The sequence below is a fragment of the Glycine soja genome, chromosome 14 (assembly GCF_004193775.1).
Source record: "Glycine soja cultivar W05 chromosome 14, ASM419377v2, whole genome shotgun sequence".
In the NCBI taxonomy this organism is placed as follows: Eukaryota; Viridiplantae; Streptophyta; class Magnoliopsida; order Fabales; family Fabaceae; genus Glycine; species Glycine soja.
Genome location: NC_041015.1, coordinates 46,786,181 through 46,802,165, shown reverse-complemented (window position 1 = coordinate 46,802,165; position 15,985 = coordinate 46,786,181). Strand labels below are relative to the sequence as shown.

The following is a 15,985-nucleotide window of genomic DNA, read 5'->3' as shown; positions in this document are numbered from 1 at the left end:
TGTTCATTATATATAAAGTACATTTACTAATTATTCATTCTGCTGTATAATAATCTTCATGTAAGAAAAATAATATTTAAAATAATTATGTTTAATTTTTTTAACATAATATTAATTATATTTTTTTTACTTGTATCTTTTATAATATTAATTAATAACATGAAAAATAAAAATAAAAAATAAATTAATAATGATAAGATTAGTTTTATAAAATTATTATTTTCTTTCATCTATTTATTAAATATTTATTAAATATGATTGACTTATATGAAATAATAGAAGACGACAATTATAATATGATGAAAAGAATATTCTACATTTTGTACATTTTTTAGATTTGTATTTTCAAATTAAATTTAAATTTACACCTAAATCCTATATATCATAAAATTAAAGTGTTCACATTTATTTTTACACCTGTTCACATTAACATTCACGCAAAATGAGCTAAACCAAAATATTTTCATGTCCATTGAATTGGAATTCATTTACTATAGTGGCATAAATAAAGTGGGGGCACTGCGGTGATGCACACCTTATCTTTCTTTCTACGACTGGATAAATATGCTGCCTGCAAAACCTTGAGTCACAGTATAGATAAAAAATCTTTCTTTTCTTTTCTTTTTTGTTGACGCTGTTTGGATGTGAATTATAGATGAAGCACAATAAAGTCTACAATTTTGTTATTTTAGTAGTATTAATTTAATAGTGGCATTCAAATATAGTAAATTTAGCGGTGATAAATAACTGTTGTATTATATTGAAATAGATATAATTGTTCATTAATATGATCCGCATAAAAATTTATTATATTAGACCTTGGCTTGAATTGTAATGATCAGGACTACAATATGCTTACCAATATATGCGTGTGTGATATATTTTTTTTGGGTGAAGTACAAATGCTAATGATATGCATGGCTGCGTTAGAAGATGCATCCTAAATGCGTAATGGGTGTAAATGGATATACGGTTTAATTAAGTTCTTATATTAATAGGGCTACAATTTATATCATTTAGATTTAATGTTGAGGCAGGAGTACTTTACGTAACTTGTAGTATCGATCCGTATGTACTTCCATGCATATAAATAGAACGCGTATAGTATTGGGTACATTCCAATTTATTGATCTAATTATAAGAGTTTCATTGTGGCATAGATTCTATTCTAGGGTAGAGACAAATGGACTCTGTGTCACGGAAGGGGTCGAATTCCATACGTAAAACACTTTTAGGTGTGGGAGCTATAATTTCACATATTCCCTTCCTGTTGTTTTTGTATAAATATTGAAAATTAAGTCAAGTGCCATATTAATCCTTTACAATTATTTTCTTCGGCGGGTGATAATGTTCTCCTCATATAGATGTTGGTATGTTGCGTAAAATGATACTCATATATAGATACTACTCAAAGATATGTTCTACGGGTTGGAAATTCCATATTAATTAGTGATATAATCAAATTAATGTATATTAAATAAGGGATAATTCTTCTCTCTCTCTCTCTCTATATATATATATTACTTTCTTTATAAAATACTATTTAGATTAAGAACATTTGTAGAAAAAATTTATAAAAAGATGTAACATCACCCATATATTAAAATCTTTCATTATGGCCTTTTTCAATGTAGGTATCAAACCTTAAAAACTTACAAGGGTGCTCATCTTTTAATTAACAGTCAGTTAATATTATTTTTATTTAAAGGAATGATTGGAATAAAAAAAGAAAATAGAGTATTTGAGTCTCATAAAAACATCTTTCAGCCGAAAAGATCAATTGTCTATAACTTTTGAATGAGAGGAGTGATTAAGCTAGAATTTATTATTGAACTTTGTCCCTATGTGACTGATTTGTTAGTCATAAATCCAAAACAAAAAGGTTAACACTTAATAGACCCGCAATGTTCGCTGTCGGTGAGTAACCACACTCTTTCTTGTTTTCTTTAATTTCCTTTTTCTTTTGCAGCTTGTCTTCTAATATGGATCATATAGGCATGTACATGTTACTCTAATGTTATTGTGTAAATCTAATTGTGTCATGAGAGCTGCTGCGTAAGCTATACGATCTGATGGATTGTAAGGGTATTATTTTGTACACGGGGATTTGTGTAGCAATTACATCTTTCCATATACTCACACTGATGTATGTAGCAAGATTCTAATTGTTTACACTAATACCTGGACAGTTTCTGATGCTAAATCATTTGTGATTCTGCTGGTATTGTTGCAGTGTTTCTCAATAGCACTGGAGGATAATTACTCTTGTATTTTGGCACCCCTGGTGCTTCTTATCAATACATATTTGCCTATTCAAAAAAATGTAGATGTGCCGAGCCTTACTTTATATTTTGAAGGGGGCAATTAATACTTTTCATATGTTGTTGAAAATTCGTTAAGAAAGAACACTTCAACCTTATTGTATATATAGTTTTTTAAATCTCTTTGGGGTTTTGACTTCTAGGCCAAAGATATTACATTTAATATTTTTAAATGACTTTTACTAACAGCTTATGCATATATTTGGAACTTTTAATTCAAGTCTATAGCATACCAACAATATTAGCATGAGAATAGGACACTCTTTTCTTTTGTTAAAACGTGTAACAAAGAAAATAAAAGACATTAGGGTTATCTTGGTAGTGAGACCTTAAATAAGTTGCATGAAGTTTTTAAATACAAACATAAGACAATTCAAGTATTTGCTTTAGGTACTATAGAAAAATAGTTTTTTAGCATTAGTACTATACAATTTTAATTATCAATTGATCTAGCTAATATAGTGGTAACTAAAAGATGTAGTTTTTCTTTAGAGAAAAGGATTCAAACCATACTAGAGAAAACGAAAAATCATTTTTATTTTTTGGCAAGATCTTTAACTTTTTTGGTTAGTCTCCCAAAAAATTTGTTTTGAGTCCTAAAAGATGTTTGACTGACCCTGAATTTTAGTACTAACACTGTATAAACGAAAACATATATATTTTTATCACATACATGTGTTTGTTTTTGTATATTTTATATACACAAATTATGTAAAGTAAACATGTTCTTTACACCATTGCAATTATAAAACTTTATTGGTACTATTGTAGAACCTTTTAAAATTAACAAATCAATCCTGATAACTGATAATTGATAAGCACTTTCAACGTTATTAAGGAGTTGTTTTTCCAAAAAAAAAAACAGAAGAAAAAAAACGTCAAAGAGTTGCTTTTTCCTTTGCTTTTATTATTTTCTCCACCTTAACTTGCTTAACAAGAAAGTAGAGCACACTTAAGAAAAAGAACGCACAATTAATTACTAATCAGCAACTTGGGGCAACACCAGCAAGCAAATGGATAAGTATGTATATGCATATTAGATAGTTATCACATCAGTGATTAGAGCATTGAAACACTTAATAGTTATTTCCCTTTCTTCACTCATCACTCAATTATTTTAGACCAAAAAAATGAAATACGATAATGGGAACGCGATAAAATTCGTAACCCCAAAAAGGAAAAGGGTACAAAGGGACAAACCTCAAGTCCTGTCTGTCTGTATCGAATGGATTGGATTCCCAGCGACAATGTCCTCATAAAATTGAATAGACATGATCTAGAGCTTTTGCTACCATTTTTGGGCAACTTGACAAATTGGATCCACACTAACTCTCTTATTTTTATAGGTAAGACTTAAGAGATGAAGGTATTCTTTAATTCAATCTAGGTATTCTTGAATCCATTCAGCCATAGATTATTCTTATGATATGTGATTGTTATTGTTTGAAGAAATTTTTACATAAATAAAATTAAATAAATTATTTTTCATTGTAAATATAACAAAATTTTACATAACTCCATAAATCATAAGGATTTCTCCCATTTAGTATATGATATGTTTTATTTAGTATAAATTAAAATAATATGATAATTTTAAAAAATAGTACAATTTATTTGTATTGTTTTATGAATGATTATCATGTACTACTTTTTAAAGTGCATCTATAATATTTTCAATTTTATTTTTTAAGTCGGCTCTCTCTCTATAGAAAGAGGGCTTTCTACATGAAATTAAATTTGACTCTTTTAAAATGAAAGAAATGTATTTTATTGATGAAGTATAGTAATAATAGTTATTATTGTTTATAAAATTAACAATTGAAATTGAAATTAAATTTTTCTGTATATATATATATATTTGATTTTATTATAATTCTTAATCATTGATTTTTTTTTTCTAAACAACAATTGTGAGTATATTTTATTTTCTAAAATGTAATTTCTTATGTTTAGCAAAATCTTATTAGTCAAGAGATTAAGAGATTTATAGTTCAGTTGGTTGACTACAGCGCATTAGTTAGTGTAAAATCTTGTTAACTGAAAATTCTTTACTTTTTTGTTGGGTTAACGTAATTTTTAAGTAAAATCAAATATTAAAGCGTAAAATATATAAATTATAAAGGTTAACTTGTTTTTTTTTTGTACAGTATAATTTTTTTGGTACAGGATTTAATCTATACATCTTTATTCTCTAAGTGTTTTTAAAGAGATATCGGTATTTTAAAGACTTAATTGATTTTTTATTTCTTAATAGTCATTAAAATGTCATTAATAGTATAGACATCTGTAAGAAATTTAATTGACAGAGATAATACGATTGAGTTTTTTATATTTTATCCGCATTTGTGAACAAGTCTTATTGAAGTCTTATGGGATCTCCATTGATGTACAGTAGCGTCTTAGCTAAAATGATTTTTTAATAATCATTATCACTTCCGTTACAAATAATTTCCAGATAATAATCACTAGCTATATTACTAAGTTTATTGAATGAAAAACTAAGTCTTATCAATAAAAAAAAAGAGCAAGTCTTAAAAATATTGATGTACCTGTAAAAAAAATAATGTTGGATGTAACTGACTTTTTATTATATATATATAATCCTAAGCATCTTTCAATCCTCACGCTTTGTCTCATTAAAAGTGAAATATAGAAAGGGAAAAAATGAGAAAGAAATAGAATAGAAAAAGTATATTGTTTAGATGAATAGAAATAAAATAAAACTCTATACTTGTTTAAATGAGTAAAAGAGAACATAGAAATAATAAATAAAGTGTACGAAAAATATTTTTATAGTAATTAAAATTAAATTCAATCTAAAGATATAAATCCTTTTAACTTAATTATTTTTATTTTACTAAAGTTTATTTAATTTTTAAGAAACTAAAATAAAATAAAATATCTGATCTATTCAAAAAGCAAAAAAATTGAATAAGATAATGTGATTAGTTAGGAGATAATTGAGGAAAAAAATATCAATTGAGAAAAATATCAATTGAGAAAAAGATACCCCAACCCCATTTTTACTTTTGTTCTTATAAATTCTCTTTTGTGGAGTGATGTGTCACAGTAACTTGCTGTTTTACTACTAATTGACTTACAGCACCCCACTTCATTTCCATTATATTTTGTCTCCAATAGGTGAAAACAAACTTTGGTAGGATCCACTAAAATTATTCTGTTTTTTCTTTCTATTGTCATGTCAATCATACTATATATGAAGAGCTCCAATTTTTACCCTAATCCATTTTTCCAATTCATTCCCTCATAAATCGTACAAGATATGAGAAATGTTAAAAGAACTTACTTTATATTGATCAAAAGAATAATACAAGCTCCAAACAAGAAGACCTTTAAGCATTTGAATATAACAAAGAGAGTATTAAGTTCGTTTTGTCTTGCACCTCTATAACTCAAGTATGAAATCTCAAGATGCTACCTCACTTGCCCTTGCTATGTAGTTCTCCTGGGCTTGAGATGTTGTTTTCATGTGATTTCGAGCCTCGAGATACTGTTTTATTTTGGAATAAATAGTTAATTTGATCCTTAAAGTATTATTGCTCCTTCTAAATGGTCCTTAAATTATGAAAAATTATTTACGTATCCTAAAAGTATTAGAAATTATGCTAATAAGCAGTGTCTTAAATATTGAAATATCATTCAAATTAGTTTTTGAATTTTACTGATATATATCAAATAAGGATTAAATTGATGAATATTCAATATTTTAGAAATTACTTAAATAATTTTATTATTTTTAAGGACGATTTAGAATAGAAGTCAATAGTTTGGAGTGATGGACTCTTTTGGGTTTCTTTTATCAACTTATTTTTAAAATGAATTTATTATAAAACATATTTACTGATATGAATCTATTTTGATCAAATATTAAATCGAACTAAAAATTTGATGATGTGACATGTATAATAGTTGTTTCATTCCAATCATCGGTACCAGTTGTCTAGCTAACTTCGGAAACACAATCAATCACCCAAGTGTAACAGTTTGTATAGAAATAACAAATTTTATTTGTTATTTCGTCAATGGCTACTTCAACCACTTTTCTTTGTCCAATGTCACATCAAATATATTGGAAGTAGCAATCTTCAAGCAAATGTATAATTTAAGATATATTTTCTAGCAAATTTAAAATAAAAATATTTTACTATTTCAAATTATATTAATATTAAAATATTATTATATTATATGAAAATATTAATTTAAGTTAATAGATATTATAATTTATCATTTTAAAAAATAAATTTGATATTTTATGTGGTATTGCTGAGTTATACTGATTTTGCTTAAAATATTATTTAACAATTCTTATTCCTTTTATAATTCATTTTTCTACACTTATTTTATACTTGTTTCTATCTTTTTATAATTTATTATTCATTATATCTAATTTTTTTTTACTAAAATATCATCATCGTATAAGGCTTTTATGAACTAGTGTGCCGTATCTCTCCTATTGCTATTTCTTTTACTTGTTCGAATAGGAATAAATAAGGTGGTAACGAATAATAAAAATAAAATTTAAGAAAATTCCCTATCTATTTTAAGATTTACGTGCCTATTTTAATTTGTCTCATATTTACGTGCCTATTATTCTGCATATAAGAGTGCCATATAGGAGATTTAAAAAGAGCATAAAAGAAATAGCAATTTCTATTTGCTGTTTCCTGCATGTGCAGTTCACATGTCAAGGGATACCGGAACCAACAACTGCATTATGCTGTTTCTCAAGCTGGTTGCAGGAATCAGTAATTCTTAGTTATTGTTTCTTCCTACTACCTCAAGGAGCTAATCCATTTTTGTTGTTTTATACTGCATCATTAGTTATTTATTAGTCATCATTGTGTTTAACAGCTGCAATTTTATTAATGTAATTGTTAGCCTTGAAAACATAATTTGCAATCGCTGCTTTACGTGAAAGTCACATCCTCATTCTCCTTAATTTTTTAAATAAAAAATTACATAAAAACTCACGTCAGTAATATCCATTAGAACAAACCCATTTTAAAAATAAGTTTGTAAACGATACCCAAAAGGATCGATCAATCACTCCAATAGTTTGGTAACATAATTAGTAGTTTATTTTGTGATTGGGATTGTGACTTGTGATGTGCACATATGGTGTGACTTTAGTCTTGGTGAAAATAGAACGCTGCTTACAACAACACATTACGTGGAGCTTCCATGGTGTTATAATTTACTGTTCATGGCCACCAAACCTTGGTATGGTATTCAATAAAATTTTCAATCCGTTCTGTCCCTAGAATTTGTATATGATACACCAGAATTTCTATCATTAAAATGGTTGGATCCTGCTCTCTGTACAGAGTCAGTATCCCTAAAACTACTGCAGTTACTCCTACTTGTAGTTGTATCTAACTTCCTATGCTCTATATTTGTGTCAGGATGAAAATGAAAAACACCTCCCCCACTCCTTTTAACATCCACTACTCTGTTCCTGTACAAAAGACCGTCTGAAGGAGATGGCTGGAACCCAGTTGAATGTGGCAAAACTACTGAATCATGGTCTATATCAGAAGAGGGAAAATATCTAGAGTGGGGAGAGGATGACAATGCAGGGGAGATGCTGGAATCAGAATTTCTCAATATGCCGCCTGCGCCACGTCCCGCATCACTGAAAATATAATCTGCAAAGTCATCTGTACCGGTTGAATCACTTGTGCTATCTGTACTACAAGAACCTTCATCAGAATTGCTGCTGATAAGGGATGAATTATCACTTGACGAGTCATCTTCCAAAATCATTTTCGGGTGGAGAAACTTCAAATAGAGTGTATCTAAGGAGGGTGAACCATCTGGAGAAGTCAAATTAACACCAGCACCGGTAGGTAGTCGCCTCAACTTCATTGTGGCAGTTTTTCCCTTGAGTTTCCATTTTGAGTCTGAAGATACTATACTGTTCCTGATTAATCTTGGGGCCCTAGGTGAGCACCTACCAGGTGGTTCAGATAGTCAGAGATGCAGATAAGATAATATAATAAAAATAAACCTTACACAGAAGCAAAAAAATAAGATGTTAACAAAAAAAGAAATCAATAATCAGATGGGCTACCTTGCATAAAAAAGCATGTATGCTCCTTTAGCCAAGACACTTTCCAATTCAACAGCTGTTACCTGCAAGACAAGTATGAGAGATGATTAAATAAGTTCTAAGCGACAACTGCAGTGGAAATATCAATAGATCAAATAGACTTTGTAATTATTGCAGAGAAACAGTGTCTTAAATCCACAAACACACTGCAAGTCCAACATTGGTATCCTTCAGTGTAGTGGTCAAACTCACTAAATCTAGTGAATAACTAACCTAAAATTAAGTCTTCTATGCAATCTATGTGGGATTTAATATAGCCACATCAGGGGTTTTGCAAATTTCCTCATTGGCAGAATTAATTTTTCAACTGACTTGAATGGTTTAACTTCTCATGTAAATTTCAATGAATTAACAGACACATAAAAGTTCAACCTTCACTAATTAGCTTAAGCTCTCCACACAGACTAAATTGCTACTTTGAAAATTGACATTACACCAACAGTAAATCTGAAGGAAAGGTAAGAAAAGGTTTTGGCAGCAAATTGGCCATGGGATCTTTCATTCACGAACCTCTGCCAGTTTTTACATTTTGTCTATCATGCATGTTTGGATTAATTTATTGAGAATAGTCACTTTTTTTTATTTGCAGCTTTATGAAAGCACGTAAAAAATTATTTCCCCAGAATTAATCTTTTTCTCTTGCAATCATAGGTAGAAATCTGATTTGCATGTTCAAACACTGAACCCAGAAGCAGCTCAAAGGTAGAAAGGGCATTGGTTTTATGAAACAAATTTGTTTGTGCAGCTTTCATTCATACTCAAATCAGGCTGTTTCCCTGGCCTTAATCATTCATTGATGAAGCCCTGTTCAGGCTGGTACCTTGCTATGGTTAAGAGTTTTATTTGGATTATAAATAGAATTACTGATAATGAAGTCTTAAGTTCTTTTCATAGAAAAAACAAAATTAATCCACTAAGATTGTGTAATTAAAATTTTGCTCAAATATTGCTTATAACAACCTACAGAGGATCACTTTAGCTTATGATCTTATTGGAAGAACCACTAATTAAGGAAAGCATAAATCCAAAGTACAATTAAGAACCAAAGAAATTTGCTCTCAAGATATGCAAATAAATGGAAACTAAGACATACCACACTATCATCAACCTTGAACCACCTGCTTTGGAAATTCTTCACATAGCACACATAATGACCTGAAAAAGCAGCATTCATGATATCCAGGTGAACAACTACCCCATATAGCCTGTATATAGGCAAATCACTAGTCCCACTCATGAAAGGTGCCAAGTCCAGTATTTCTGGAAACCGAATAGGTTTATTGAGCTTCCCAAACTTTCCCGACTGCAATAACACATAACAAATATTAAATCTTCACACAAGATGGGTGATAAAATCTTATCCATAAATGTAACACAAATACCTGAAATCTCTTTAATGCAATAGTAAGAACATTAGGTGCCTCCGAAACTGTCATTTTCTTCTTGGCCTTCTCGTAAGATTTACACCTGCTCAACACAGAAATGTAAGGAAACTCTTTCAACTGCAATAATTAGTAGTCCAAACCATGTGCCAAAGATGACCACACTGAAAAAAAGGTAAGATCTGATAATAATATTGAAAGTTTTCATGAGGCTTCTCCAAGATCAACTAACCTGACACAGTGGTACTTGTTTTCTCCATCCAGAGTCTCAGCACTTGTAAACTGTTGAAGGGCCTCCTCCAGGGTTGTTATCTCCCCTTCTATCTCAACTGTCAGATCCATCATCCTTTCTTGACACTCAGATTTCCCTCCACATTTCATGCATTTTATCTGCCAATACATTATCAGCTTTATGTTCATTGCCCATCTTACTTGCACTAGTGGATCATATGACAAGAATAATACCATTATCTATTTCGAATTTGAAAACAGCCCAATAATGTATTGCACCTATAAATGGAGAAGGTACGAAAAAATTGCAGATAACTGCATTTTTTAAGATGGAAAAATAATTTTACCTTTGATTGGAGGTAACCTCCAAATGTTAGGCCCATTAAATTAGTTTCCTCTTTCAATGAATCTGACATGTTATCCCCAGATTCCATAAGGCAAACAGATTGCATTGTCTCAACAGCAAGCCTGTCAAATGTGTATGACTCATTAAATTGAAGTGAAATATGAAACAAGAATTATGAAATACAAATGTACACTGATTCAATGATGTAAACAACACCTTAGAAATTCATGTGCATCTTCTTCTCTTCCATTACCAAGTTGACTCCCAATATTCTGTAGTTGAGAAAGTATGCCCACAGGTGAGATGGGAGAGTTTGTGTCTTTTGACTTCAAAATCAAACTTTCAAACTCACAGGTGAAACACCATTTTTTATTTGCACCTGGAATTGACATTAAATATTAACCCCAGGGAACAGTTACACAGTATTCAAGAATATCAGATGATTCCAATATGAAACTGTGATTGCATACATACATGATTTAGAATGAAGTCCTTGAAGCAAATAAGCAGTCAGGGGAGGTGTAAATGCCAAGCACTGGAGTACAGCATTAGCATAACAGCTGCAAAATTATTGTAAAATTAATAAAAGGAAGTAAATCCTACGGCTATAAGGCTATATAAGTGGCAAGAACCTAACAATTTACATTGATTAATTACCTATTTAACAGGGAAGAACTTAATGCAGCCACACTATTAAATTACATCATATAATCATAAAGCAATACACATAATGCACACTATTTCTCATATACAAAAAATAATTTAAAATTACCTGTTTCCACAGTTTATAAGGCCAAATGGTTCCAACTCCACTCTGTTCCAATTATAAAGCTTGACAAACAAATCATATGGAAAAAGACCCTGCAACAAATATTAATAGACAATGTAAGATAATGGTTCCTTAAGGCACAGAAGAACATAAAAAGACTTGTTCAAGTGTAACCTTATCACTGTATTTTCCAGTAATATAACTCCCAACAGCTGATGGAAAGGGTTTAGACAACCTTGATCCTCTAAGCTGACCAGAAACTTTTAGAACAGATGTTTTCAGGTCATTTTTAGAATTTGAAGTAGCAGTGCCAGATAGGATGCCATTATTCCCACCTTTTGTACTATAATGTGAATGCTCTTCAGTTCTAGAAACTAACTTAGTATCAGCAACTGCATGTGGCAGACATCTACTTTCTGATGACTTCAAGGTGCTACCAGGGTTGATAACATGATTTGATACCCTAGAACCAACTGTTTGCAAATTATGGATGCTCAAAGCATCAGCACAACCTAAAGAATCACCCTCATTTTCTGAAGATGCTGATCTTGCACATGGCATATTATTAACTGACTTTGGAGCAGAATCATCAGAGTGGGATGAAAGAGGCTCACTATTAGAGCCATCTTTTATCCTCGTGGAATCACGAGTTGTATTCCAGAATCCAGAAGACACTGTAGAAGGTTCAATTGCTGCCCCTTTCCGTATACGCAGACCAGAACTACCATTTGATGTGAGCTTACTCTCTTCTTTACCAAAAGCAGGCCTAACTTGATTTAATTTATGCATTGCAGGATAACCATCAACCGAATCAACCAAACTAGCAAACTTAGGTGATAATGGAATGGATTCGCCAATGCTATTACGACTTGAAGTGGTATCAGAAATGTCATTGGTGGGGTCCACAAAATTATGTCCCTCGCATCTCTCATACTCATTCGAGGTGACACTCTCACAGACAGAAGAATCATCAGATGATTCACTAGCACCAGTGGAAGCTGAGAATCCAGAGAATGAGTTACTAGATAATTCAGAATTAGAGCCTGTAACATTTCCCTCTTGAAGAGACTCAACTCTTACACTATCATCCTTTGCACGTGAAATATCAGGAGAACACCTCATATCAGACAACGGGGGTTTCTCAGATGATGTTGCATACTCTGTGCTTTTAGTCTGAGACTTCTCATCATGGATTCCACGATAGTCTGGTTCTGCTACCTTCTTTCCAAGATCACTTACCAGATCCTCAGTCTGGCAAGTTGGACTGGGAGGATGACATTTATCTTTGTGACCTTGGCGCCAATGAACAATTTGGCACTTTCCAGAACTGAAACACATGAAAACAAAGATAAGCAATATTAACATGATAACTTCTTAAAAAATACAAAGACATAAATATGCAGAAAAAAAACAATGAATTAAAAACTCAGTAATATGGATTGGACCATCAAGTCAGCTAAATCACTCAACAAACTGCAAGAACACAAAATCCAAACACCTAAAGAGAGTCTTTAAAAAAGAGAGACCATGAACGCAATATTTCCAGCGATCATATTTCATCCTCCAAACTTTAAGAAGAAAATTATAAAGCGCATATTTGATTTCGCATTTGCCAAGGGGAACTTGCGTTTCATATGTGATCTCTAAAAGCTATAAAGAAAGAGTAGCTTCTCCTTTGGACTGGGATGTGACGTGCTATACGTAATTTTTATTTCCTCACACGATACCCCATCATTTTGTAGAAAGGAACAACCAACTAATCTCGCAAACGTTGATTCTACTCAAGAATGAACCAACTGAATGATCCCAACCTCAAACCAAATTTTTGCGTGTTCTTCATCTGCGGCTTACTAGAAAAGGTAACATATCGTAGGCTAAAAACACAACACAAAACCCACTCCACAAAAACAAACACTTAAGACCAAGAAATCAATAGCAAACACCATACAGATAAAAAAAATCACAGCACAAAACCCAAACCCCCAAAACTAAAATATCTTTATCCGGCACACAGCAATAACGAAAGCCTTTAAAAACAAAAGGATAGAAATGTTCAATTTTTCTTTTCTATTTTATTTTTCTACAATAAAAGCACCTCAATTTGAACACATCACCTCATAATTCCTAAAGGCTTAACTAGCGCCAAGTTCACTCAGAAAGAAAAAAATCATGCAACACTATATAGCAAAGAAAAAAAGAAAAAAGAAAACCCAACTGCATAGAAGAAATTGAAATCAAAAGCGTACCAGTAATGAACCGCTTTGCACCTGGCGCAGCGCGTGGTGGTGGGAGAGTAACACACTGCGCATACTTTGTTCTTCGGCGGTGCTGAAACGATGCCGTTTTGCTGGTAGACCGAAGCCTCCGACTCTGACTCGGCCCTCACGGACTCCTCCTCAGCGAGAACGAGGAGCCTCTTAATCTCCTCTGCCCTGGCAGCCGCCCGCTGGCACTGGCGCCGGACGACGAAGGCGATCGCCGGCACGATGAGGCCGACCACCGCGACGACGACCAGGCTCCAGAACCCTAGATCGATGGTGACACGCATTTATCCAGCGAAGGCAACGCGACGCGCCGCGGGGGCGCGTGGAAAGTAACAACGGAGAGTGCGATCGCGGAAAGAGTCTCTTTTCGATTGGGCGGTGACGTAGTTGCCGGTGAGATTAGCGAGGAAGAACACGCGGAGCGAGAGAGGATGAGGCATATGTAGCTCGAAGACGCAGAGTGAGAGATTGGTGAAATGTCATGCGTGAATAACTGTGTTTGGAATTTTAGAATTTATAAACGAAAAAACGAAAAGAGGAATAGAAGAAGAAAGATGGTGGAATTGAAACTGTGTTTGGACTTGCGATTCGGGCAAGAGAGAAGAAAGAAAGGGAAATTGCTGGCTACTGCTTAGAAAGATGAAGAAAATGGAATTTCACGGTAAAAAGAATTTGAGAAGAGAGAGAACTAGAAAAGAACCTGGTCAAGACGCGGTAAATAAAATAATGTGTAATTAATTATTTATTGTTGAGATAGGTCGTTACGGAATTTAAGAAATTGAGGGTCGACGGAAAGGAATTTTGTTACCCTCAGCTTAGGGAACAGTGAAGTGAAAGGACTGAATTACATATTCTCTTGTCGAATATTCCTACTCGGATAAATTCTGTTTTTTTTTTTTAATGGTCCATCTGATTAAATTTTCTTGGGACATAAGAAACTGAAATAAGAAATTTTTTTATTGAAAAACATAAAATTATGTTATTGATAATTTTTTATTATATTTTTTATGATTTTTGTAATAAATATTTTTTATTTTAATGTAAGAGTGTAAAAGAAATCATAAATAATATAATTTTGTCCATTTTAATAAAAATATTTTTTTAATTTTTTAACTAAGTATATAGTATTTTTATTTTAATAGAGCCTAATTACTGAATTCAGCACTTTGGTTTAATTTAAAAATACTAATCTTTCATGTGTCCTTGAGTATAAGGTGTGTAACGGTTTTTACGAGGAAATCAACACGTTAATGTCTTCTGTTTGTAATCTTTAAGATAAGAAATGAGATTATTTCATTAAATTTTGTTTGAGATAAGGATATGTAGAAATAAAAAGCATTGAAGTAATGAACAGTAAATCCACAAGCTTCTATAAAATTTAAGAAATATATAGAAAATAGATAGTAGTTTATTGTGTCCAATCTTTGACCAGTCAGTTAATATTTTCATTATCTTTGAATTGTTTGTAGTCATTGCGTATATTTCTTCATCAAAATATTCTTTTATTAGACTTTCCAGATTTTACCAGTTAGAACTCACATGATAAAAGAAGAAATAATGTTATAGTCAAAAGTACAAAGCAGGCTTAATGATAACTAATAAATAAAAAAAGTATTTTTTTTCTTTAAATAATGAAAGAAACAAGAGCTTCTATAGAATGCACTATATGAGATAATTTAATGTCTTAAAATCTTCATTCTTTACTACTCATAGATATATAGCTCAAGCCTTCCTTTTTGGCATTAGAAATTGTATACCAACCGGGATAGGTATCTTGCGATATCAATTTTACATTTAAATATATATGTCATTAGGTTTAAGTTTAATGTATTATACATCATTCGAGATAAATATTGGAATGCTAATGTGAGAACATCGAATGACTTACACTCAAACATTTATGTTATTAGGCTCAATACTTGAGGGACGGTACACTCACTGAGATAAATATCATAAGATACCGACCTTACATCCAATATTATATCCAAAAAAAATTCTTAGTGGGGACAAGAAATGATTTATACAAAAGAAAAAAATGCTTAAATGTAATTTCAGTCTCTATTTCAAAATAGAGACATTAGTTTTCATATTTTTCAAAATTTATAATTTTAGTCATCCTATTTTAAAATAAAAACATTTAATCTTCAATTTTGCAAAATCTACCATTTCGATCATTTAGTCAAACTAAAAGTGTTGACTATTAGAAGATTAACGTTGATTATGATATGAATTAAATAAATAATCTCGTGTCACATAACTAATTTTAGGTCTCATCAAATTAATCTCTTACTAATTAATATTTTGAAAGGATCAAAATCGCAAATTTTGCAAAAGTGAAAACTAAACGTCTCTATTTAAAATAGAGGGATTAAAACTACAATTTTTCAAAAATATAAGGACTAAATATCTCTATTTTAGAATAAAGAGACCAAATTTATGGATTTTAAAAAATAGAAACCAAAATTACACTTAAGCCAAAGAAAAATATCACAAGGTTTGATAAAACACATAATGCATGACAAATAAAATCCAAAATACTTCG

The 15,985-nt window shown here is 31.3% G+C and overlaps 1 protein-coding gene across 1 annotated transcript; it reads right to left on the bottom strand.

Annotated features, from left to right (window-relative positions):
• Positions 1-7,495: 7,495 nt before the first annotated feature.
• Positions 7,496-14,112, bottom strand: LOC114384799 (ubiquitin carboxyl-terminal hydrolase 17-like). Its single transcript, XM_028344594.1, has 11 exons — positions 13,426-14,112; positions 11,354-12,506; positions 11,183-11,271; positions 10,885-10,970; positions 10,627-10,789; positions 10,412-10,532; positions 10,066-10,223; positions 9,834-9,918; positions 9,545-9,754; positions 8,413-8,474; positions 7,496-8,292 (listed from the first exon to the last, which is right to left on the bottom strand). The coding sequence occupies exons 1-11, from the start codon at positions 13,725-13,727 to the stop codon at positions 7,584-7,586; spliced, it is 3,138 nt and encodes a 1,045-aa protein (XP_028200395.1). The 5' UTR covers positions 13,728-14,112; the 3' UTR covers positions 7,496-7,583.
• Positions 14,113-15,985: the final 1,873 nt, after the last annotated feature.

Bases quoted from the DNA above. Each gene is read 5' to 3' on its own strand.
- LOC114384799 (XM_028344594.1), bottom strand. From the start codon at position 13,727: ATGCGTGTCACCATCGATCTAGGGTTCTGGAGCCTGGTCGTCGTCGCG. The intron at 11,272-11,353 runs GTTACACTTGAA...TATTTGTTGCAG, and splicing joins CTGGAAAATACAGTGATAAG to GGTCTTTTTCCATATGATTT. The intron at 9,919-10,065 runs GTTAGTTGATCT...TGTGTTGAGCAG, and splicing joins AACAAGTACCACTGTGTCAG to GTGTAAATCTTACGAGAAGG.